The 26,910-nt window shown below is 40.6% G+C and overlaps 1 protein-coding gene across 16 annotated transcripts in view; it reads left to right on the top strand.

Annotated features, from left to right (window-relative positions):
- Window positions 1–26,910, top strand: part of Grip1 (glutamate receptor interacting protein 1) — a 667,112-nt gene that overhangs the window by 506,328 nt on the left and 133,874 nt on the right. For 15 of the 16 annotated variants that reach the window (XM_045151476.1, XM_045151473.1, XM_045151484.1 and 12 more), the window contains 2 exons: window positions 20,327–20,462; window positions 24,689–24,834. In XM_045151476.1, the coding sequence (XP_045007411.1) occupies window positions 20,327–20,462; window positions 24,689–24,834 (282 nt within the window). Of the gene's footprint in view, window positions 1–16,113; window positions 16,169–20,326; window positions 20,463–24,688; window positions 24,835–26,910 lie in introns of those variants that run through there. The other variant, XM_045151479.1, reaches the window with a different exon arrangement.

The following is a 26,910-nucleotide window of genomic DNA, read 5'->3' as shown; positions in this document are numbered from 1 at the left end:
ACATTGTGTGAAAGTGACTTTCAATGGAATGACAAGTTGTTTCAGTGCTTCATATTTATATTTGAGAAGTAAAGGAAAAATAGTCTTCAAAGTTTTTGCTAGAACTTAGAACTGTCTTTTCATAATAGTTACATTGGCAATTTGGTCAATCAATGTTAAGCAATGTTATTGTGGAAATAAGGTTGAATTTAGAATTGAAACAGGGTATTTTTAAGTTCTAGCAAAATGACGTGTGTCCTTAGGCAGATTATCTGACCTTGGAGCTCTTCATGCATGTTATCCTGGATTTTGATAAGTATCAAATGTATGGCTTTCCTGGCCAGCATAAGTGCTATGCAGATAGATGAAAAAGTATCAAAGGTGGAGGCTTTGTGACATCTGAAATTTGAACAATTTGAGAAAACAAAAATATCCTTGTCAAATTGGATTAACCTGGGCTGGAGAGATGGCTTAGCGGTTAAATGCTTGCCTGTGAAGCCTAAGGACCCCGGTTCGAAGCTCGATTCCCCAGGACCCACATTAGCCAGATGCCCAAAGGGGCACACACATCTGGAATTCATCTGCAGTGGCTGGAAGCCCTGGCGTGCCCATTCTCTCCCTCTCTCTCTCTCTCTCTCTCTCTCTCTCTCTCTCTCTCTCTCTCTCTCTCTCCCTCATTCTTTGTCTGTCGCTCTCAAATAAATAAATAATAAAAAATTGGATTAACCTTCATGATGATGTGAAAACATTATTTGGAGCTCGTCTAAGACTTTGGAAGAAGTTTGTGCAGAGGAAATTGCAGAAATGTGTCAGTGGCTAAAGCTGTGTATCATTACCACAGAAAGAAAGAACACCAGAGTGAGAATAGCCATTCTTGTTAGCTGACAAAGAAACACCCACTGTTCATCAATTAAAAAAAAAAAAAAAAAAGGCCTTTTCAAAATCTTTCATGGAAGAACAAAAGAGGAAACAGACACAAATACCTGAAGTTGTGCTGGAGAGGTGGCTTCACAGTTAAGCTCTTGCCTATGAAGCCTAAGGACTCCAGTTCAAGGCTGGATTCCCCAGGACCCACGTTAGCCAGATGCACAAGGGGGCGCATGCGTCTGGAGTTCATTTGCAGTGGCTGGAGGCCCTGGCACACCCATTCTCTCTCTCTCTTTCTCTCTGCCTCTTTCTCTGTCTCTCTCAAATGAATAAATAAAAAATTGAATAAAAAATTTTTTTAAAATAAATACCTGAAGTTGGGACCAGACATGTGAAATTCAATCAATTAACCATATAGTTCTCTGAATTTATAGCTTAATGATTTAAGCACAGCATGAGTATAGTGACTTGCCCAGGGCAAGATGGATGAATTTTCTAGAGCATAATATATCAGTGGCAAATAATTTTCTGGTCACTATCCTTAGCTGGGGTGAGATTAAGCCTTTGTTTTACTAATCACCATTGATCTTGTGGTTATGATTTTTATTTCTTAAAATCTTTATTTTCTACTCAAAGAAACATCATTGAGAGTAAGACTATGAACACTTTTTCCTTAATAGCAGAGTACTTAGTGTTTGGAAATGATTAAAAATATTTACTGGAAGGATGGATAGATGGATAATATTGAAGCATTTCAGGCAAAGAGTGATTAAGGTACTTTATTAGTCACTTTTCTTATTGATGTTACAAAATATCTAGCAAAAGGTACTTAAGGAAGGGTTTCTTTTGGCTCACAGTTTTAAGGTACCATCATTATAACAGAGAATCCATGCCTGCATAAGGCAGCTGGTCACATTGTATCTACAGCCAAGAAGCAGATCAAAGGATAAAAAGAGATGTTGGTGCTCAGCTTGCTGTCTCCTTTTTGCTTAATCCAGGAATTCAACTCATGGAATGTCTCCCTTCATCTACTTCTTTCTATAAATGTCCTCACAGACCCCCACGGAGGCATCCTCTTAGTTGATTCCAGATTCTCATCAAGTTAACAAGACTAACCATCACAGGTACTGAACTAAAGATGGAGTCATAGAGGAAACTTCAGTGACTGGTTTATCTGCTTATCCCCTTGCTGCTCCACCCAATGTGAGCAATTCCTGGAACAAGATAGTGTGCTCCTCTTTGGATCAGAACAAAAGAGCTGGACCAAGCCAGGGGCTGGAGGAGAATGCTGTCCTTGTTAATGTAGAGGAAACTACAAGTAGGATGGAAGAGCTGACTGTGGACAGACAACATAGCCTCCTTCAGTAGGTCTCAGCAGGCCTGTAATAAAATGCAGACTGACTGCAGCAAGATGCCTGTCTTTTCCATGGAGAACCCACAGGGGTCCCATAATACCTTGCCTCTTGGTTATCTGCACTGACTGCACTATTAGTTTTCCATCTGTTCCTTTATTTGAAATGGATCAAGTCACATAAAACAAGGGAAAGTGCAATATATGCCCCTGACAAACAGGCATCTGTAACAAAATAAGAGTGACAGGTTTACCGTCACCCTAGTGGCTTGAAGTCTGCCAGAGGCTTGCTTTACTTTTCAGTGCTTGTCTCAGTAGGCTTCAGCTGCATATTCTTGTGTCTTCTGTCTAGCAAGTATTTTCTGACACATCTGAAAATATCTAGCATTCTGTTGTGTGAAGAGGAAAGTCCATGCGTATAGACCATATTTTAAAAATTGTGTTAAAAAAGAATCATAATTTTCAACATTTGGTTTCCCTGATCTATGAAGTAAGACTATTACTTTCTTTACAGGATTTTTCTGAAAGTTAAATTAGATAATGGATGTGAGACCACTGGAAAGTGATGGATAACTGTAAAAAGATCACAGATTTCATTAATTTCTAATTTCTTTTTTTTTAAGGCAGGGAGAGGCAGAGAAAGAGAGAGTGAAAGAGAGAATGGGCATGTCCAGGACCTTCAACCACTGGGAACAAACTCTAGACACGTGCACCCTCTTGTGTGCATGTGCCATATTGTGTGCTTACATTACTGTGTGTCTGGCTTATGTGGGATCTGGAGATTAAAGAGGAACAGGCTTCTCAGACAAGCACTAAGCCATCTCTCCAGCCCTAATTTCTATTTTCAGTCAAGGCACCTAGCATATGCTAGATCTATGAGTTCTTGGGTATTTGTAGAAGGAGGCGACCAATTAAGTGTCTATTTAAGTATACCTAATTAATCAATAAATTTGACTTCTGCTTGAAGTTTACCCTCTCTTGATTTCACTTTGAAGACAAATGGAACTCAAAACACATTCCTATCAGTTATTTTGAAAAAGCAATACCCTAGCATATAACCCCTTTTGGGATACTAGCTAACCTATTTAGGTCACTGAGAAAACAGCTCTCACTAGCTATGGTGCACATCTGATATCTGTCTGTCTTGGGGTCATTCTTCATTTCTGGATGTTCTATTTTTCTCAGCCACCCAGCTGGAGGAAACATGTATTGCATTTCTAGTTGCTCAGCTAGAATCTCAGACCAGAGAATCTATTCATTCACTGTAAGATGCTGATTAGTATGGGATATTCAAAAAGCCATGTGGAATAAACTATTTCCTTCAGCAATGGTTCATGAATTTGCTAAGCAGTTCTTGGTGCCTTCGTTTCTCTAAACCTTTAGATAGAAATGTTAGTAATATTACAACTAAATTTCCCATTTTCATCCTCTCTTAATAAGCATAGGTAGCCCACTGGGGACTTTTCCAGGACCACAAATTGAACTGTAATTCTCTTGCAGGCTCCCAGACTGTGCTATAGACTAACTCCACGGCACCAAGCCCGTTAGTATAAATGCTTTTCTCAGGCACTTAGAGTGTGAGCTATAGAAAGACAGAGTCTGTAACTACTGATCTTTGAAATGATAGCTGCTAGCACAAAATCTGGCAATTACAGGTGCTCAAAAATACTTTTTTACCAAAATGGTCCACGAGTAACTGTAAGAATACAGTGAACTTTTTTAAAGGGAATATTGAAGAACAAGAAAAAATTCAGAGCTAGCAGTTGCATAAATTTAACTTGGAAAATCCACTTTTCAATCATGTCAAGAACTTTCAGTGAGACTCTAACTACTTAGAAGTAAAACTTGCAGATGCCAAGTTTTCCCAAAGAAAATTTCTTGGGGCTTTTTGAACAAATACAAATACAATTATGAGGTCTCTTGCCCAATGCTTTTTCTGGTCCTTATGGACTCATGTCTAAATGTCCATACTGTGGCCACAGTGTTGAGAAGGAAAGAAGGTTTAAGCCAGGTGAGCCCTGTCTTATCTCAGATCTCTTACATCATAGATTCATTTATATTGTGAGGTAACTGAGTTGGAATATATACTATTAATAGATTTGGGCACGAGTTGTTCTTCCATAACTTCTACCTCACATGCATACAAATTGTATGTATGTAATGGGCTGATCTTTGTTTGGCCATTGTTCAAATATGATCCTGTGGGTCCATGTTTCTTAAGTATAATTTTTGGATAGAGTCCATATTTAAGAATTAATTCTTGGGCCGGAGAGATGGCTTAGTAGTTAAGGTGCTTGCCTGTAAATTCCAAGGACTCAGGTTTTATTCTGCAGTACCCATGAAAGCCAGATGCACAAGGTGGCACATGTGTTTGGAGTTCATTTGCAGTGGCTGGAAGCCCTGGCACACCCATTCTTTCCTCTCTCTCTCTCTTTCTCTCTCTCCTTCTTTATCTCTCCTTTTTTCAAATAAATAAATGAAATTCTTTAAAGAATGAATTCTTGAGACTGGAGAGATTGCTCAGTGGTTAAAGCACTTGCTTGCAAAACCAAAGGACCTAGATTTGATTCCCCAGTACCCACATAAAGCCAGATGCACAATGTAACATATGCATCTGGAGTTAGTTTGCAGTAGCTAAAAGCCCTGGAGCACTCATTCTCTGTGTCTGTCTCTATCTAGTTCTGTCTGCTTGCAAATAAACAAATAAAATATTTTTAAAAGAATGAATTTTTGTTAAATTATATTCCATATTTTTCTGAGTTGGGAGTTCACAGCTTTCATTGCAATTAGTCTGTATCTCCACAAAAGATTAAATACCCCTAGTAATTATGCTGTCTTAGGCTTATGACAATCTAAATACAAAGATTATCTTGGAATTGTCCAGCTTCCAAATAATGATAATAACAATAATTCTATGATAAACACAGTGACATTATGTGGCAGGTTCTAAGAGTTTTATCCCTGCATCATCATAACACCCTATAGCATAGATATTGTTGTTATTATCTATTGTATAAGCAAAGAAAGTAAGACCCAAAGAAACTAACTGACTTGTTAACCAATTGTGAGGAAGCTCCATAGAAAGTTTGGAGAATTAAGTGATGGATTTGGGGGAAGCAGAAAGCTGAAAGAATTCCACTTGTAGAATGTTAAGAGCAACAGTCTTCCACTTAAGCTTTGGGAGACATATGCGACATCTGCATCAGTGCTCGGAAGAAGACACTGCACTAAGTATCACGCACTTTGAGGAATCAGATCATTTATACTTAGAATAGCATATTTGTCTATTTCCTGTCTTTTAGGTTGTTCTAAGAAGAAGCAGATAATAATCCCTCCCTGCCTACCACTGCACGAGATAAATACCAAATATGATTTTATTTCCCATGAACACTTGTGCTAGATAAGATACTGTTTGTGTGATATACATTGTTGCCATTAATCTAATTTATACCCAGACTCCCAAGGGATGAGAAAAATTCTGGTACAATTCCTCATGTCACTATACAGCTGTGGAAATGGCCACAAAGTTCTTTCTCTGGTAGGCTGTGGCAAGAACAGAGACAGAAATGCCACTGTTTATCACAGAAGCCCAGCTTTTATCCCTGCAGACTTGCTGAACCAAGGGATGTTAGGAGGGACTTGAAATGAGTATTGGAAAAGGCATCTGTTTATTTCCTGAGAGGGATAAACTTCCGAGCGACACCACTAAAAGTAATATACAGATGAAACTGCAGCATGAGCAATAATAGTCTTTCCAAAAGTAGTACACAGATGTAGCCATAGTGGTGTGATGTGAGCCCTAATTCTCCTTACTAAGGCATTGGTAAAAAATAATCAATCAAGTAAGCTTAGGGAAATACCCCTGCCTTCTGCTGTTCAAATTCTCGCTTTATCATTTTCTAGTGAGCCACCCTTCCATAGCTCTGTCCACCTCCTAGTCACAGTGCTCTGTGTCAGCACTGATGTCCTCAGTTTCTTCAGCAGGGACTAGGATGCACCTCTGATGGTGCCAGCTGCCATCCTTCATAAGAGGCCCAGCAGAGAACTGTCTCTGATACCAGAATTTCAAAATTTGTGACTTACTATAAGGAGTTTTCATCAATCGTATTTGTTTCACTATTTGAAATAGAAGCTTTAGTGTCTCAGCAATTTTTATATCACCTTTAAATAACATTCGAGTAGTTCAGTGTGTTCTGTTGTTTAGGTCTAAATAACAAAGTTCATATTTGTCTCTCAACATTTTATTGCCCATTTGAACAAAATACGTATGTTCATATGTTTGTGCGTAAGTAACAATAAATGCTTAGTAATACTGTGTGTGTGCTTGTTAGGTCATAGCTTCTCAAACCCTCAAGTCAAATTAAACATTGACAATATGGGAAGGGGGTGGTTCTATACTGATATTCACATAGAACTTGTGATCTGTCATAACAGCAGCAAAATTATCATCTTTGGAAAGGTAGGACATCACCCAAAGCAACAAACATTGAATATTGATGTGAGCTTTCTCAAGCTGGTAGATACTACTGTGACAAACAGATACCAAGTATGGCTGTGTTCCTTCAAAAATGTACAATGTCCCACAGTAGCCCTTTGACTCCACCATAAAATTCAAGGTGCCGTCCTGAAGTTTGTGGTACAGTTTTAGATGATATCAGTCACAGAATGAAAAAGCAAAAAACAAAATCTTGGAAGATGCTGGCTACTGATAGGAAAGTCCAACTTGGAATGGCTAAGCAGAATTAGCAGGCTGGAGAGATGGCTTAGCAGTTAAGCACTTGCCTGTGAAGCCTAAGGACCCCAGTTCGAGGCTCAGTTCCCCAGGACCCACGTTAGCCAGATGTACAAGGGGGCGCATGCATCTAGAGTTCGTTTGCAGTGGCTGGAGACCCTGGCGTGCCCATTCTCTCTCTCTAACTGCCTCTTTCTCTCTCTGTCACTCTCAAATAAATAAATAAAAATGAACAAAATATTTTTTTAAAAGAATTAGCATTGCTGCTGTATGGGAGTCACTGTTCTGTATGCTTTCATGTTCTGACAAGTCCAACAGCAGTTACCTTCCCAAGCTTTTAAAACTTTTTATTGACAACTTCCATACATGTAGACAATATACCATGATCCTAATTCCCACCCACCACTCTCCCTTGTCTCCCTCCTAAGTCCCCTAGCCACTGAATCCCTTCTTCTCATTGTTGGAACAAAGCACCCAACCAGAAGCAGCTGGCAGGAGGACAGGGTCTACTTCCACTTAGAGTCTTCGGGGGAAGGCTTCGGCGCGGCAGAGAAAGCAAGGCACCAGCAGGAAGCCGGCTCAGCTCTTGTCACATCTCCGAGTGAACAATAGCCTCAATACTCGAGTTTCACCCTTCACCTGGGAGGGGCAAAATTTCACCAAATATTTGAAAAGAATTAAGAAGAATTTTACATAGCATCTTCTAGAAAACAGAAGAACTATGTTTGAGATATCTAATATTATACTGATGCTAAAACCAGGGACAGCATAAAAAAGAAAAAACTATGAGTATATCACCCCTGAATAGAGATAAAGTAATTCTTTATTTTTTTGGGGGGGGGGGTTGAGGCAGGGTCTTGCTCTAGCTCAGGCTGACCTGGAATTCATCCTACAGTCTCAGGGTGGCCTCGAACACTTGTCAATCCTCCTATCTCTGCCTCCTGGATGCTGGGATTAAAGGCATGCGCCACCATGCCTGGCCCAGATAAACTAATTCTTTCTTTGTTGTTGTTTTTTTTGTTTTGTTTTGTTTTGTTTTGAAGTAGGGTTTTACTGCAGCTCAGGCAGACCTAGAATTCACTATGTAGTCTCAGGGTGGCCTTGAACTCATGGTCATCCTCCTAACCTCAGCCTCCCAAGTACTGGGATTAAAGGTGTGTGCCACCATACCCAGCTAAGTAATTCTTAATACAATATTAGTAATAGAATTCAGCAACATATTTTTAAAATAATATAATATTATCAAGCAGAATTTGAGGAATGCAAGGTTTGCCCAGCATTATTAAACTTTGCCAGCATAATCCACCATATCATCAAGCTAAAGAAGGAAATTTGCAAATCATATCACTCAATGTAACAACTGATAAGATGTAAACATCTATCATTTTAAAACTTCTGAAATTAGGAATAGATGAAGATTTTTTTAGTTTGATAAGTTATATACAGTAAAGGCCATTGCTAACATAATACTTAGAGTTGATAATCAAATACTTTTCCTCTAAGGACAAAAAAAGGCAGGACTCTTACCACTTTCATTCAACAATGTGTTGGAATTCCAGCTGATAGTTAAAGCAAGAAAGGAAAACAAAATACATACATTTGGAAAAGAAAAATGAAACTGATCCTTTTTGCAGATGTAATGATTGTCCTCATAAAGCCATATTATTATCTTAAGGAATTTATATTAAACATCTCCTGGAATATGTAAGTCCTGAAAATAACAGGATGCAAGATAAATATATAAAAAAAATAAATTGTACATACACTAGCAAAAACATATGTACATTGAAATTTCATTCTGAGAAGTACTTAGATACAAAATTAACAAAACATAATACACAACTGAAAACCAGAAAAAAAATACTGATGAATGAAATAAATTAATTAGGGAGCTATGCCATCTTTCACAGGTTGGAGGTTGGAAGGCAATAGCAAAAATGTTCATTCTTTCAAATTGTTAAGTAAGTTTATCACAAATCCCATCAATCTCAGCAACATTTTTGTAACTATAGGTAAGATTATTATTGTTTTTACATATGTGTTTGATATATGTGGTGTGGTAGTATGTGTATCATGTGTGTGTTCACATATACATGTTCCATGTGCATAAATTAGTAAGCCAAAGAAAAACACAGGTACAATCTTCTCTTATTCTTTCACATTATTTCCATAAGACAAAGTGTGTTACTAAACCCAGAGCTTCCATTTTCAGTCAGACTGATGGACCAGCAAGCCCCAGCAATTTTCCTATGACCCTCTTCTCATAATTGGGGCTATAGGTATATGTGACCAGACCCGTATTTTTACATGGCTGTTGGGGATTGAACACAGGCCATTTCAGGCCCTCATGCTCTTTATCTGTTGAGCCATCTTCCCAGCCCCAAGAAAAAATTTTACTTAATTAATTTAGCTTTTTATTTGATTTTTCAAGGTAGGGTCTTGTTCTAGACCAGGTTGACCTTGAATTTACTATGTAGTCTCAGACTGGCCTCAAATTCACAGTGATCCTACTACCTCAGCCTCTGAAGTGCTGAGTTATTAAAGGCATGTGCCATCATGACCAGGAGAGAGAGAGAGAGAGAGAGAGAGAGAGAGAGAGAGAGAGAGAGAGAGGGAGGGAGAGAGAGAATGGGCATGCCAAGGCCTTTAGCTGCTGCAAAGGAACTCTAGATGTTTATGCCACTTTGGACATCTGGCTTTATGTGGATACTGGTAAATTAAACTCACGACTTCAGGCTTTGCAGGTAACTGCCTTAATTTCTAAGCCATCTTTCCAGCCCAATTACATGGAAAGCCAAAGGAATCATTTCAAGAATTGTGAATAAAGCAGAGAGAGTTAGTCTGCCCATTTTTTTTTTGATGAATCATGAAGTGATATCTATTTTATATACAATTTTGTGTATTTTCCTTATTGTCTCATTATAGATTACAAATATATGAGTAGACAAACTTTCTAAGTGTACATGACTTTTTGTTGTTGTTGTTTGGTTTTTCAGGGTAGGGTCTCACCCTAGCTCAGGCAGACCTGGAATTCACTATGTATTCTCAGGGTGGCCTTGAACTCATGGTAATCCTCCTACCTCTGCATCCCAAGTGCGGGATTAAAGGAGTGTGCCACCACACCTGGCTTTGACTTTTTAAAATTTATTTATGTAATTAATTATGAACATACTTAGTATGGACACATCACAAGTTGGTGCCATTTTTTCTCCTCATCCCTGATGTGCTTCTGCTGGGGGCCCAATTGAAAGATACTATAATATCGCAGTGATTGACACTATATGGCTTTAGTGGAGGACTACACAACAATAAATGGGATGAAACAGGGAAGACATGTGCCCATACCAATGTCCCTGGCTGGCTTTTCACAAGATCAGAAACAACTCAATAGATGAAAGCATATTCAGCAAATTTTAATGGAGTAATTGCAGAATTTTAGGCAAAAAAAGGGGGGGTGTAAAAGAAAGATAAACTTTTGCCCAAGTCATATCTTGTATAAAAAAACTAATTCCAATTGGGTCAAACACTTATGCATCAATTATAGGGAGCACATGTAGGAAAGCATCAAATGTAGAGAACAATTTGTAGGAAAATGATAAAATTTGAAGATCCAGGGCTTTGCAAAGAATTCCTGTATTTCATAAGTACATGATCTGTAAGAGATTGACCAGTTGGACTTTAGTTCCACATTTAAAATATTAAACTTTACATAAGATCTGTTAAAAGCCTGCAAGGAAAATCTAAAGACTGAGAGAAAATATCAGTAAGCTACCTATTCAATAAAGGACTAGCATCTAGAACATACAAGCAATTCTCGAAACTTAACAGACACCTGGGCATGGTGGTGCACATCTTTTATCCTAGCACTTGGGAGGCAGAGGTAGGAGGATTGCTGTGAGTTCCAGGCCAGCTTGAAACTACAGAGTGAATTCCAAGTTAGCCGGGCTACGGTGAGAGGTTGCCTCAAAAAAAAAAAGAAAGAAAGAAAGAAGAGAAAAAGAAAATGAGAAAAACTTACATCAAAAGCTAATAATCTAAATAGAAAAATAAAGAAATATTTCACCAAAGTAGAGATAAAGATGTTAAATAAGTATGCAACAAAAAATGTTTAACATTCCCCATTAGGAAACAGGCTCAAATTACTTAAATATGCAATATAATTAGGTATCACCACACATTTATCAAAGGACTAAGATAAAAATATAGCAGCAACACAAGTGTTCAAATGAAAAGAAATTGAATGATTCTAGTACAAGTGGAGATGTCAAATAGTATAACTACAAACAATTGAGCAATTTATTAGAGAGCTAAATATGCAACTACCAGTTTTGACCCACAAACTTACTCCTGGGTACATATCACAGACAAATGAATATTTCTGTTCTCACAAAATCTGTACATGAGTATTTAGATCAAATTTATGTACAATGACCAAAATATAAAATAACTGATTAATGCCTTATAATTCATCAAGTCAAAGGTCACCTTCTGGTGCAGGTATACCATGGAATAGTGCTCAGTATAAAAGAAGAACAAGGGCTGGAGAGATGGCTTAGCAGTTAAGGTGTTTGCCTGCAAAGCCAAAGGATCCTGGTTCAGCATTCCAAGACCCACATAAGCCAGATGCACAAGGTGGCACATGCATCTGGAGTTCCTTTGCAGTGGCTGGCAGCCCTGGTGTGCCCATTCTCTGTGTCTGTCTGTCTGTCTGTCTGTCTGTCTGTCTGTCTCTCTCGCTCGCTCGCTCACTCCCTATGCCTCTTTCTCTCTCTCAAATAAATAATATATATATATTTTTTAAAAGAACAAAATGATACTGCAAGTAAACATGTGGAGGTGTAAGGGTCCGAAAATCGCTGAACAAAGACCCCAGACTCAAATAGTTCGTAAAAAACAAAGAGCGTTTATTCTGCAGAATCAGCCACCATGTGGGGGTAAATCGTTCATACAAAATGGCAACCCCCAGAGGGGCAGCAGGCTCCTTTTAAGCACAACTAGGGGAATTCCAGGGGGTGGTTAGGTAATCTTCTAACGTGATTGGCTAGGCAAGCAGCAATTACAGTTGTACTTCTCTGATTGGTTGGGGCAAAAGCAACACATTTGGCATGTCTGACATTTGTCATGCCTGGCCATGTCTCAAAGAACTGACTCAGCCCCCAGAGCACAAAATGGCAGCTATCTTCCCCAGATATATATCAGGGTCACTGTTGATTAAGAGCCGGCCCTTTTTTTCATGGTTTTCCCAGAAGTCTTGCCTGCCTCTCCGGGAAACTGAAACTTAGGCCTAGCTGTAAACTGGAGCAAATTTGATCCTCTCAGGGGGGTTACTATAGAATGGGACTGAAGTAGAAAGCCCTGAAGGTTTCACATTGTCTGATTCCATCTGTTAAACATTTCTGAAGTGATGAAATTACCAAAGTGGAGAACAGATTACAGGCTGCAGGCGTTAAGAATAGACTAGGTGTAGGGTGGAAAGGAACATGCTCATAAAAGGGCACCATGATTAATTCTTACTTACGTGATGAGGAGGTTTCATGTCTGGACTTTGTTGTATTGCTATCCTGGGCAGCACTACATCAATAATAGCTTCACCAGATGTTACCATGACAGAAAACAAAATAGAGGGCACAGGGACACTCCATATTATTTCTTACAGTGGCATGTGAATCTAGAATTATCTCAGAATTAAAAGTGGAATTACGGTTGAAGTGATGGCTGAGCTGTTAAGCACTTGCCTCTGAAGCCTAAGGAACCTGGTTCGAGGCTTGATTCCCCAGTATCCACAGAAGCCAAATGCACAAGGTGGTGCATGCATTTGAGTTCATTTGCAGTGGTTGGAGGCCTTGGTGCACCCATTCTCTCCCTCTCTCCCTCTCCCTCTCTCTCTCTCTCTCTCTGTCTCTCTCTCTCTTTGCCTCTTTCCCTCTGTCTTTCTGTCTCTCTCAAATGAATAAATAAAAATAAAATAAAATGATAATTTTATTTAAAATATAAAATAAAGTGGTAATCATCATTTATATCCTGTTCCCCTCTTTCCACAATTCTTGTTACAAGTGTAATGCCTGTTTATTTAGTTCCTGATTTTTAATAACTTGCCTAAAAAAAAAATCAGGAGTAGCTCCTTTTTCTGGTCTAAGCCTCATAATGCTTTTAAAATAAGTAGTGAGACAAGACTATATAGAGATATCAAGGATTTCACAGAAGGAAACAAGATCATTATATCATATCTTTATGGAAGACAGTATTATAATACAATTAAATGGCAGGTGCTCTAACAGGGGTTCAGAATGCACTGTGATAATGATACTATCATTCATTTGTGACTTTTGTTTTGCTTTGTGTATATATCCAAGTAGGGTTTGACCGTAGCTGGCCCCTGCTTTTAGACATCTGGTTCCTGGGTAATGTGACTGTTGTGGTGACACCCTGTCATAGTTCCATTGCTTCTCTCATGGAGGCATCATGGGCAGGCTCTTTTTGCTCTTTCACAGAAATATGAAGGAGAAGGCCAGTGGCTTTTTTTTTTAAAGTATATTTTATTTATTTGAGAGAGAGAAAGAAAGAGGAAGAGATGGGAAGAGAATGGGCACACCAGGGCCTCTAGCCACTGAAGATGAACTCCAGATATATGTGCCACTTTTGCATCCAGCTTCATGTAGGTACTGGGGAATCAAACCTGGGTCCTTTGGCTTTGCAGGCAAGCACCTTAAAACTGCTGATCCATCTCACCAGCCCTTTCACAGATGCTGTATAAGGATACATGTACAATAATGTAAATTATGTCATGTGCCAAAACATCATATTGGCATTTGTGTTGACATTGTCAACTTTATAGACTAATTTAGGCAGAAATGGCCCCCCTTTTTTAAATGTGGGGTTAAGCTCTCCTGGAATATTAGTTCCTACATGCAGGTATTTTATCTGATGTATCTCCAGTGCCTACAACATTGCTTGGCACATGGTAATCACTAAGTTTCTGTTGAATGACTACATGGGATGCTTTTGCATTTAGTGTGGTCCCTCAAAAGTCTAAAGGTTTCATGTTAAATAGCTTACACATCTTCCAATAACTTTTTCCTAACAGATTTTACTTTTTGGATATTGAAGGAATGTCTTTTCTTCCTATGATAGCTTCTATTTGGATGTTGTTTGGCTATATAAAAGCTATGTGTAGGGCTGGAGAGATGGCTTAGTGGTTAAGCGCTTGCCTGTGAAGCCTAAGGACCCCAGTTCGAGGCTCGATTCCCCAGGACCCACGTTAGACAGATGCACAAGGGGGCGCACGCGTCTAGAGTTCGTTTGCAGTGGCTAGAAGCCCTGGCGTGCCCATTCTCTCCCTCCCTCCCTCCCTCCCTTCCTCTCTCCCTCTCTCTCTCTCTCTCTCTCTCTCTCTGTCTATCTCTCTCTCTCTCTCTGTGCCACTTTCTCTCTGTCTGTTGCTTTCAAAATAAATAAATAAATAAATAAAATTTTTAAAAAGTTATGTGTATGTATTATTGTTGTAAAAATCTATGTTACTAAATTTTCATGGTTTGTACGAATTTTTCATTATCACTAATCATAGTTGCTATTTTTTTTAAAAAGTTGGGGAGTTTTTAAGTTAAAAGATTGAATTGCAAGCCCAAAGGAAAATAGCAAATAACTAAATCCCGTACCATTGGTAAGATTCTTGTTGATATGTTGAGTAAGTAGTGTTACAGATGTAAGCTTCCATGTCTTTTCTATGATAATTAAATATGGTGATTAAGGAAGACATCAAATCCAGAACTGTTTCATGCCTTACCAGTCGGCCATCGTCTGTTCCCTGAACCACTTGCTAATTAGAGGGAGTATGATGTTTGCTGCAAGGTCCTCTTCTTTAGAGGAGGAATATTTGCAACTTAAGTCACAAAAGGGAAATTGTCAGTACTACTATCCTGCCTAAGTTCCCCTGTTTTACTATGCTGTTTGTTCAGTAAGCCTTGATATATAGGGAAACACATGCAAATGAATGCATCTGTCTCCATCCCTCTTTCCCATTAGATCATTATGCAAACATTAAGTACCAAAAAAGTCATGAAATGATTGATGGTTTGAGAAGAGCCTGTAAGTTAGAAAGCAAATTCCAGATGTTGGCTCTTCCCTCTCCCAGACCTCTTCTCCTCTCCCATCCCTTTTGGAAACACCCATGTCATGTTTAATCAATTCCTGGGAGACTAAAAACACTTGTTGGTAATTAGATTTTTTTTGTGATTTAGCACATTTTCTTGCAACAATAGTCTGTCTTTACTCCCAAGCTTTGTCTAATTTATATTTCTCCCTCGGTTTGTGCTGCTCAGCTAACCCTAATCAATAAGTGCAGCGGATTGGTTGGAAGGCTAAAGCGTGACGTAGATGTTGCATCTGGAAGCTCATGCCTTCGGCTTTCCTTGTTTCCAGGATGATTTCCTCTGCCTGCCTTCCTCGCAACCCACACTGCCCTGCAGATTCTGTTCCTTTGCTTCTGCCACTTACCCTGGGAGCATGGCGAGGAAAATAGCCTTGACTTCCTCCACCTTTGAGTTGGGTTGTTTTGTCTCCTCATAGACATTTGATGATTTACTGAAATCAGTGACTGCACAAATTATGCAGTTAACTGAGGCAGACATATTTTCTTTCTCCATGCTAAAACTAGCTCAAGGACAAGATTTCAAATATTTTTAAATGAGAGGATAATTGACTATTACCAGTTTTTAAAGTAGGCAGATCAATGGATTTATGTTTCAAAGAATAAAAAGGTTTTCTAGGGGTTTTTTCTTTTGGGGGAGGGGAGACTCAGCCTGTATTGTTTTGTTATAAGAGCAAACCTTCATGAAATGGTATCTTCTATTATGCAGCGAGCAATCCTTAAAATCCCAAAAAAGAGCCGGACATGGTGGTACATGCCTTTATATCTTAGCACTGGGGAGGTAGAGGTAGAAGAATGGCCATTAGTTCAAGGCCAGCCTGAGACTACATAGTGAATTCCAGGTCTGCCTGGGCAAGAGTAAGACCCTACCTCAAAAACAACAATAACAATGAAAAAAAGAAAAACACCTGATAAGAGTGAAGGTTTTATGAATCAAAACCTACTTCTCACATGACTAGTATGATATGATAAGCACATGCATCTGACTTTTCAAATAAATATCTAAATTCCACAGGCTGGAGAGTTGGCTTAGCATGTGAAGCTGAAGGACCCATGTTCGGCTCTCCAGATCCCACATTAGATGGATGCAAAGGTGAGGCAAGCACAGGGTCACACATGCCCACTAGCTGGTACAAGCATCTGGAGTTCAATTACAGTGGCTTGAGGCCCTGGCATGCCAATTCTCATTCTCTCTCTCTAAAATTAAAAAATTAAAAATAAAAAAAATTATAATAAAGATCTAAATTCCAATGTTTCATTATAGAACATTACTGTACCTTTTTTTATTAGTTAGGTACAAAGTGCATACAGTCATGTTGGTACCATCGTTAGCCTCCTCCCTCCTCCACAGGGACCCTCCTTGTTGGGGAATATGGGTCCTACATTGTGAGTTTAGCCATCAGTTATGGGTAGGAGGCAATGTCTGTGCATAATGAGCCAATGTGTGGCTCTAACATTCTTTCTGCCCCCTCTTATGCAAATTTCCCTGAGCCATGTTGGGTTCATTTTAGGTCTGCTTCAGTGATGAGGTCTTGGGAGCTTTTGTGTCTCTGGATCTCTGGTTTGGTAGGCGTTGATTGTTCTCTGTGTCTATCTCCTTCACCCTTGTGCTGGTAGCAGGTTCACCAAGGAAGCAAAACTCTTGCTCATTTCCCCAAATACTCTTAGTTTCAGCTGGGGCCCTTTTGAGGTGTGATGGGTTGGTTCTCTCCTTAGAATCTGTGTCCATCTGAAAAAGGGAAGCAAATTCTCCAACAGAGGGTGAAGTTAGTGGGATAACCTTTGTTTGTTTGTTTGTTTTTTTAAGAGAATTTAATAGGTGTAGGTCCTCTTGTAGCCCACAATTGGTGGGAGCTTGATAATGGAGAGCAGGCTCTTTTGGGGATATGGTTCTGACTAGATTCCCAGCTCTAGCTATGGGTTCTGTTCCATTGAACAAATCAGTCAGCCAAATCAAGAGCAGTTGGTTTGCCACCATCGGTGTGCACCACTGTTGCACTTGTGTGAGCATCACGTCAGGTTGTTTGCTGCCCATGAGTTGTTTGGATAGATGTTGGTCATTTTCCCCCAGTCACTCATGCAGTACCTTCTGTCACTAGACAAGCTAACTGTGTGGGGACTGACTCTCTTCCAGATTCCAGCCAGGTCTCTCCATGTTCCATACCAATAGCATAAAGTGTCTTCAGCAGTAGGTTCTTACCATTAACCTTTGGTGTGTCATCAAGTACTCTGACAGAAATCTGTCTTCTGTTGGGAAACCTTGTAGGTCTCTCTGATCAACAGGTCATTGTGTATGTTATCCACATGCTGGTACTGGGAGTTACAGGTCAGCACCCAAGAAGAGAAGGAAGAAATAGATAAGTAAAAAGAGATAGAAGAGGGAGAGAGAGAGAGAGGAGAAGACTAAGGTCAGTCTACATCATAGTCTCTCCAGGGCGCTATAATTCAGCTGTTCCCTCTAAGGGACTGATGAAGGTTCAACCATTTAGTCTGTCTTTTAGGATGTAAACTTTTATGGTACCATTGCCATTTGGGTCCAGTTTTGTGTCCTCCATCCCCACCTTTACCCCTCCCTCCCACCCCACCCTCCATATTATCTGGCCTGAGATGCTTATTAGGTATATCAGCATCTCAGATAGATTCAGGTTAGCAGTCATACAGGAGAAAGACTGTACAACAATTATCTTTCTGGGATTGGGTGAGTTCACTGAGAATGATCTGTTCCAAGTTTGACCATTTTTCTTTAAATTTCATTGTGTCATTTTTCTGTACTGCTGTGTAGAATTCCATCATGTAGATATACCACATCTTGGTTATCCATTCATCTAATGATGGACATCTGGGTTGATTCCAGCACTTAGCTATTACTAATTGAGCATGAAGAAATAACACATTGAAATTTGAAGAAAAATCATCACTGTATATTTTTTAAGAGAATGTTTTACTTGGGAAAAATCATTAGGCACCTCGTACCTCTGTGTTACAAATGGCCACTACATACTGTGTCATCTTGATTACTTTAATTATTCACTTTATTCTTTAACAATTTATACCTTGCTTTCTACTGTCAGAATTGTCTGTTAAGCTGGTACCTTTAGCTATAAGTTTAGGCCCATGCAAGTTTCTACGGTACGTCTCAGCAGTTGTTTCCTTTGCTTTAAGGAGGCACTGGTGAAACACTGATGGACTTGAATACAAATGTCTCTGGGAAATGACATGAAGAACCTTCTACTTGATTCTCAAATTTCAGTTCTTATTTGGTTTCTAATAAGAATTGTAATGGAAGAAGCTGGCATACACTCATAGCCTCTTCCTTGGCCTCTAATTTTAGGGGCAATAAAACTTATACAGCTTCATGAAACTCCCATGGAAAAGCAGGCTTCCTGTGATGATGTTCTGAGGTGCTGAAATCATAGGTCCAAGCAATCCTGACAGCTCTACATGGAATGACTCTCTCTGTTCACTGAGGAAAATAGTGGCCTTGTGCCCCTTGCTTGCTTTTCCCATGAGAAACTATTTCTTTTCCTTACATGATTTGATTTTTTTTTTCATTCTTTGGTGGGTAATGAATCAGTACAACAATCTAAATATATGTGTAACATACACTCATAGAGATTTTTGAAATTAACACTTAGGTATAATTAAGGAAAGAGCAAAGGTATACATATTGTCTTTTATTTTAAAAAAAATGGCATAAAGTGCTGGAGAGCTGAGTCATTTGCCAGCGAAGCCTAAGGACACAGGTTCAATTCTTCAGATCCCGCTTAAGCCAGATGCACATGGTGGCACATGCATTTGGTGTTCATTTGCAGTAGCTAGAGGCCCTGGTGTGCCCATTCTCTCTCTCTCTCTCTCTCTCTCTCTCTCTCTCTCTCTCTCTCTCTCTCTCTTTCCCTCTCTCCCTAATAAATAAATAAAAATAAAATATTTTTTAAAAAATGGCATAGGAAAAGCAAGTGGTGTTTGCATTTTAATAGGATTGTCTTCGGAATTCTAAAAGTTCATCACCCCTGACTCAGGAGACATTGGGAAGCCATCTGCTTTCTTCATCTGTACTCAGAAAGTGTGTGTGCAGCAAAGAGGGGAAGGACAACACAGAAACTTCTAAGATAGTATTAATAGCCTCTTGATAGGTAAATACTGAGTCTTCTCATTGTTATCTCTGAAGGGAAGATATACTTAAAGTTTTCTTATCTTCTTTTCCTTTGACAACATTCAATGATTGTGTTCACACTTATTGTATAGACACAATTCCCTCACAATCTGTGAGATGTTAAGCTTGTGTTATGCAGGTTTGTGGGAATCATCCAGAACATCTGAGGACCAACCCTGCCTTGCCATACCATGACATTGCTGCAGAAAATCCTGAGTTGTCACCTGGGGAATCCATGTTGTGTGTGTGTGTGTGTGTGTGTGTGTGTATGCATGCACACATGTGGGGGCCAGTGGACAACCTCAGGTATGAGCCTCAAGAACGCCTCTACCTTTTGGGTCTCTCATTGGGCTAGAGCTCACCAGTTAGCTAGACTGGCTGCCAGCAAGGCCCAGGAATCTGCCTTTCTCCCTCCACCCTCACCCCAGTGCAGAGATTAAAGACATGTACCACCAAGTCCAGCATTCTTACATGGATGCTGAAGACTGAACTCAGGTCCTCTTGCTTGCCAGGCAAGCACTTTACTGCCTGAGCCATCTTCCTGGCCCTTCACTTTGATTTTGAAAGACAAAGTAGAGTTGATAACATTTTTCCTTAAACCTCTGGAGAGCTCTCCTCTGTAGGTATGCTTCCTAAGCTGAAATGCACCATGCACTTGGATTCTGTTATTTCTACACTATATGCAGTTATATGATTGTTTAAGATTTGCTCCCCCTTGCTTGATAAACAACTTTCAGTTTTTTTTGACAAGAAGAGAAACCAGAGAAAGTCCCCAGGGTGTGACAGAAAACAAAAGGTGAATGTTGGTACATAAGGGTCATTGGTGCATAAGACAAGTCATACCACCTATTGTCAACCCAGCGTGGACTGGCCCATTGGCGCTGCTGCAGTCACCTCCCCTGGGATGCCTTCTTCAGCATCACCTGCATGTATATTGTCATGAAGTACCTTGCAATTTACAGGGGAAGCAAGCCACACAAGTCTTTTCTCATAGAAGAAAATGAGGAGTTTGTGGGGTGATGTCACTTAAACCCACAAAAAGGAAATGTCGACAGTGGTTTCACTGTCATCTAATGCACAGATGCTTCTCTTTTGCAGAGGAATTCAAGGGCTCCACCGTGGTGGAGCTGATGAAGAAGGAAGGTACCACCCTTGGCCTGACGGTGTCTGGAGGAATTGACAAAGACGGCAAACCAAGAGTATCCAACCTGCGGCAGGGAGGAATTGCTGCCAGGTAACTGCCTCATGAGGAGACACAGAAGAAGGAAAGGGGTGGGACTAGTTCAGAAATTAAAGCTTTTTCAGGAAAGGGCGCTGATAAATAAATGACAGCTGCCATCTGCCAGGCAGCGCCTCCCAGCTGAAGCCCAGCAGGCTTGTTTCCAAAGCTGCTTCCCAGATCCGCGGGTGTCAAGGGAGAGCTCTGGGTCCTCTCAGGAGCAGCCAGGCCCCTCGCAGGCTTCAGTTTCCACGTGATTGTTTGGATCTAGATCTGGCTGTGCCTCTGAAATGAGACAAGCTGCAATGCGGATGTGACGGCCTGGCCCATCTAAATATGAAGCAGATGGTCTATAGGAGGTGACTGAGGAAGGTGCCCCAAGGAGGAGTGGCTAGTGAGGAAGAGAGGGAGGTGCCTCTCCAAGTCTCCAAGAAAAAAATTCCTTTTCTACTAATGTCACTTTCCTTTTCACCAAGACTAAGATCTGGTTTCCCAAAGGATAGACCTAGGGGAGGGAGTTCTCATTTGTCTTTCTTCCTGTGAACAGTAAGTTTCTCAAGTTATGACCAAAGACAGAATGTTCTGGATGCTAGGCAGGGGTGGACTTGCTTTATGGACACAGTGTAAATTTACTTCGGAGTGGTGGTCAGAAGTGTTGGGGGTGTCATTCGGCATGTGTGGGGCTCTGGGTTCAAGCCCCAGCACCACAAAAATAACAAATAAGTACATGAATTAAGTAATTAAAGATAAACCTCAGTGGGGGAGGATGAGATGATCAGGTTTATTAAAGGTGAGGTTAGCTGGGTGTAGTAGGGCACACCTTTAATCCAAGCATGGGGGAGGCAGAGGTAGAAGGATCCCTGTGAGTTCCAGGCCAGTATGAGATAACACAGTGAATCCCAGTTCAGCTACAGTGAAACCCTATCTATCTTGAAAACCCCTCCCCCTCCCAAAAAAAGTAAGGTTAATGTTCTTTAAACCCTTGAGCACTAATGTTATTGTCCGTAGTCCAAAATTTTCAAGTTAAATTTTATTTAATAATTTCATTTTATTTATTTGAGAGAGAAAAACAAGTAGAGAGATTGAGAATGAGGTCACAAGGAACTTCAGCTGCAGCACACAAACTCCAGACACACGTGCTACCTTGTGCATTTCGCTTACATGTGTCTGGGGAATCTAACCTGGGTCCTTTGGCTTTACAGAAAAGCATCTTAACTGCTAAGCCATCTCTTCAGCACCTAAGTTAAATTTTAGAGTTCTTACCTGTAATGTAACACCTGAAATAGTGATTACGTTGGTTATTCAACTTGTTTGTATAATTTATGAGCTCGATCCAGCTGATTCCTTTATAATTGGAAGCATGTTTCTATGAGAGGTTGAAACGAATCACAGCGTCTCAATCCTCCTCTCTTGGGCTTTAAGAAACGTCTTCCCATACCAAGAGCCTCCTTGAGTTTATAGTAGTCATGGCCATGGTATTGAGCGTCATGCTTCCTCAACTCCCAAGTAAGTGGGGAAAGCATGTTATTGATAATTGAATCAGTGCCCTAATTAAAAGTAGTATTATACCAGTTATATTAAACATCAAAATCCCCAAATATTTTAGTTCAAAAGACTAGCACTTCTAGATATAGTAAGTCAAAACAAAAATTGCTGTTCTAGGCCAGGTATAGTGGCACACGCCTTTAATCCCAGAACTTGGGAGGCAGAGGTAGGAGAATTGCCATGAGTTCGAGGCCACCCTGAGATTACATAGTGAATTCCAGGTCAGCCTGGGCCAGAGTGAGACCCTTCCTTGAAACCTCCCCCCCAATAAAAAGGTTCCATTCTAAAGTGATTATTTAAAATTTGCTTAAGGAGATAAGATATAATGAAAGTGATATTTGCAGGCAAATGTACTGCATAATAGTGAAGCACTCCTAAGTAAGGTTTAGGAGGCTTTGTAGTCCTGAGCATCAGTCCAGCTAGAGGAAAGTTGTGTGGCTTTTCCTGGAGATACATCTTTTTTAAAAGGGCTGGAAAGATGGATTAGCAGTTAAGCCACTTGCCTATGAAGGTTAAGGACCCAAGTTTGATTCCTCAGTACCCATGTAAGCCAGATGCACGAGGTGGTACTTGCATCTAGAGTTCCTTTGCAGTGGCTGAGGCCCTGGTATGCACATTTCTCTCTACCTATTTGCTTCTTTCTCGTCCCCTCTCTATTAAATCAATACATGAATAAAACATGTTTTTTTTTTAAATCTTTTCACTCCAGATAAGGCATTGGTTACAGACCAAAGAAACTCTTCTACCCAAGCCTACCTTAGAAAATCAGTGAGCTCAACTCACAATCCCCATGGAGACAACCTGCATCCCCCATGAGGAGGGCCCATTGGGAAAAGGGGCAGGGATGAGGGAAAGTGTGGTATTGACATGTGTTGTTTCCATACTGAGTATGTACATAACTAATAAAAGTTTTTCCAGGCATGGTGCACATGCCTTTAATCCCAGCACTTGGGAGGCAGAGGTAGGATTGCTGTGAGTTCGAGGCCACCCTGAGACTCCATAGTGAATTCCAGTTGAGCCTGGGCTTGAGCGAGACCCTACCTGGAAAAACCTAAATAAATAAAATAAATAAATAAATAAATAAATAATTTTTTAAAAGAAAAGAAAATTACCTTATTAAGGTTAATTATAGGAGTACAGGTAAGGGACTCCTTACTAAACTCTATGTGACTCAGCAGCCTGTGTAGATTGATATGCCCACTGGGCTGGAGAGATGGCTTAGCGGTTAAGCACTTGCATGTGAAGCCTAAGGACTCCTGTTGGAGGCTCGATTATCCAGGACCCACGTTAGCCAGATGCACAAGGGGGCGCACGCATCTGGAGTTCATTTGCAGCAGCTGGAGGCCCTGGCGCGCCCATTCTCTCTCTCTATCTATCTGCTTCTTTCTCTCTGTCACTCCCAAATAAAAAAATAAAAATGAACAAAAAAAAATTTTAATAATAAAAAAAGAAATGCCCGCCCCAGCATGGCTGACAACATGGGCGCTGCCCTCCTGGTGCTCCGCACGGTTTGCAGGCAGCTTGGCGGCCTGAGCATCTCCTGGCCCCCAGTGACTGTGACTGTAGGTAGACTAGGCAGACTCCTAGTCCCATTTTAGGGCAGCTGGACTTAGGTTTATATAAAGTAAATGTATCAGCATTAGGTATCTCTATTTGGGGAGGAGTTGTCAATGAAGGTTCTTAACAGTGACACAAACTTCACTTCTATCATTGATTTTACTTCCTGCTCTTGGTGTAGAAGTCAAGTTAGGAAAAAAACATGAAAAAAAAAAAACACCTCAGTGCAACTGAGCTCTATAGTGGTGATAAGGAAAGGTAAGGATGGAATGCCTCCAAATTCCAATGCTCCCCTATAATTTCTTCTTCCCCAATATTCTTCATGTTAGCCCTGCTCAGTAATAAGTAGTGTGTTGTGAAAACATAGAAATAGTAAAACATCAGGGACTGGAGAGATGGCTTAGTGGTTAAAGGTGCTTGCCTGCAAAGCCTAACAACCTGGGTGCAATTCCCCAGTACCCACATAAAGCCAGATGCACAGTGTGGCACATGCATCTGGAGTTTGTTTGCAGTGGCTGGAGACCCTGTTGTGCCCATTCTCTCTATCTTCTCTCTATCTCTGCTTACAAATAAGTAACTCTTGTATATATCCTTAAAAGATCGTGAAAATCAAAATATGCTGACCCTTTCCTTGTCCCTGGCCCACTCTCACTAAAGACATTGGAAGCTGTGAAATGTCTAAAAGGAGATCAGTGAAGGTGCTGGGGAACAAGAAGGAAACCCAGAAAGGATCCAGGAACAAGATCCAGCCTCAGAGGACCAACCCTCAAAGGGCCAAGCAAGAACACAACAACAACAAAAACGACAAAAAAAAAAAAAAAATCCCTTATCTTTGTTTTGTTTTATGCTCTTTTACACAAAGAGGTTCAAACAGTTAGGAAAGCAAATCAGAGATAGTGGTGTGAGCCCAGCAAGGCTTCTAAGGTACACTAGCTGGTGTGAGTAGGTGGGACCCCGCTGACTCTCACCAGCACTCAGATACTCTGCTTTCCTTAGGGGCCTGTCATTTCCTAGGAAGCAGGGAATCTGCTCTGTCCACAGGCTCACTTGCCTATTCATGAGGATAAAGTGAAAAACAGATTGAGACTGACCTGTGTGGACAAGATGTGCCCATGGTAGTGACGCTGTCTGTCTTGCAGAAGTGACCAGCTGGATGTGGGCGACTACATCAAAGCAGTGAATGGGATCAACCTGGCCAAATTCCGCCACGATGAGATCATCAGCTTGCTGAAGAATGTTGGGGAAAGAGTGGTTCTTGAGGTCGAGTATGAGCTTCCACCAGTCTGTAAGTAATCACAACCCAGAGGCCGAAAAGCTGTGCCATGTTGCTTCCAAAGCAATGGATCTCTTTTCTCTTTGCCTTGAGTCATCAGTGCCCCTATGGCAATGGCAGGGTCGGGAAAATTATCAGAAAAAGAAATCAGAGTGAGGAGAAAGTGGATTAGTAATAATCACTGAAAAGTTGACATTGGTCCAGAATTTGATGGAGGTAATTGGATGAACATTCTCTCTTTCTTTTCTTATTTATTTATTTATTTATTTAAGAGAAAGAATTTGAGAAAGAGGGAGAGAGAGAGATTGAGAGATAATGGGCACACCAGGGTTTTCTGCCACTACACAAGAATTCCAGATGCATGCATGAGCCATTTTGTGTATCTGACATTATGTGAGTACTGAGATCAAACCCACATTGACAGGCTTTGCAAACAAGTGCTTTTAGCCCACTGATCTCTCCACCCTGCTGTATGAATTTCTGGAAGATTGTTCCAGGAAGCAAAAACAGTCAGGCCTGGGGGCTTGGGAAATGGCTCAGTGGATAAAGCACTTGCTGGGCAAGCATGAGTACCAAAGTTCAAAGCGCCAGCACCCGTGTAAAGCAAGATGCTATAGTACTAGCATTTTTGCATTCTCAGCATGCCTAGGGTGAGAAGGAAGGCAGCGGCAGGAGGAGTGACAAGAAGCTCCGTGGGCAGTTAGCCTGGCAAACACAGCAATGAACAATGAAATAAGAGACGCTGAGTCAAGCAAGGTAGAAGGCGAGAATCCACAACCGCAATCGTCCTCTGACCTCGGCATCGATGCTGAGGCACATACATACTTCCGCTCATACCATGAACACACAGATATGCCACATACATACACATTATATGCACATGCAAAAAGAAAAAGAAACAGTGAAGAAGACATTAAGAACAGCAGTGTGGCTGTAGCAAAATGAGTAGGAAGAGACTTAAGAAACTCAAGGACTGGAGAGACTGCTTAGCAGTTAAGGTTCTTACTTGAGAATCCTAAGAACCCAGGTTCAATTCTCCAGAACCCATATAGAAGCACATGCATGTTTCTGCCTACCTGCTTACCTGCCTATTCATGAGGATAAAATGAAAAACAGATTGAGACTGACTTGTGGTAAAAATGTGTTAATGATAGCTACATTGTCTATGGGTGGTGTATGTGTCTGGAATTTTTTTGTAGTGGCTTGATGCACTGACATGCCCTCTCTCTCTCTCTGTCTGTCTGTCTGTCTGTTTCCCTCCGTCCCCCCCACTCTGTGTGTGTGTGTGTGTAGATAGTTGATACATAGATAGATGGATAGATAGGAAGGAAGGAAGGAAGGAAGGAAGGAAGGAAGGAAGGAAGGAAGGAAGGAAGGAAGGAAGGAAGAAAGAAAGGGAAAAAAGAAAAATAAAGAAGCTCTGTCAAAATGTAAGTGATAAGATGTGTCCCTGCAGGCTAATGGGAGCACCTCAAGTTATTCTCTGAATTACACAGTGGACATTGTCTGGTGTGGAACAAGGTCACACAGAATCTCACATGTATTTCCAAATGCTCTCTCTGGCTGATGTGCTGTGAACCAGCTGCAGGGGGCAAGGGAGAAGCGGGTAGACAATTTGGGAGGCGGGGCATTGATCCAAGGGAGAGATGGAGGATTCTGGATCTGTTTTGAAGACAGAGTCAACCAAGTTTCCTAATGGATTTGAGCAGGGTTGTAGAGAAATAGAGGAGTCAGGAATAACCCCAAAGCTTTGAACCTGAGAAACTGGAGAGATACAGTTGCCATTAATGGGAGTAGGCAAGAATTTGGAGAGAGCTAACTCAGGGGACATCAAAAGGTCATTGTTTGGGGCTGGAACAATTGGCTTAGCATTGAGAGCACTTGTCTGCAAAGCCTAAGGACCCAGGTTCGATTTCCCCAGTACCCACATAAGCCAAATGCAAAGGTAGTGCATGCATCTGGAGTTCATTTACAGTGGCTAGAGACCCTGGCATGTCCATTCTCTCTCTAGCTGCCTCTTTCTCTCTCTCTCTCTCTTTCTCTCTCTCTCTCTCTCTTTCTCAAATAAATAAATAAATAAAATATTTT

Source organism: Jaculus jaculus, chromosome 6, assembly GCF_020740685.1.
Source record: "Jaculus jaculus isolate mJacJac1 chromosome 6, mJacJac1.mat.Y.cur, whole genome shotgun sequence".
Classification (NCBI taxonomy): domain Eukaryota; kingdom Metazoa; phylum Chordata; class Mammalia; order Rodentia; family Dipodidae; genus Jaculus; species Jaculus jaculus.
Note: the sequence above shows the minus strand (reverse complement) of the source record. Positions and strands in the feature narration are given on the sequence as shown.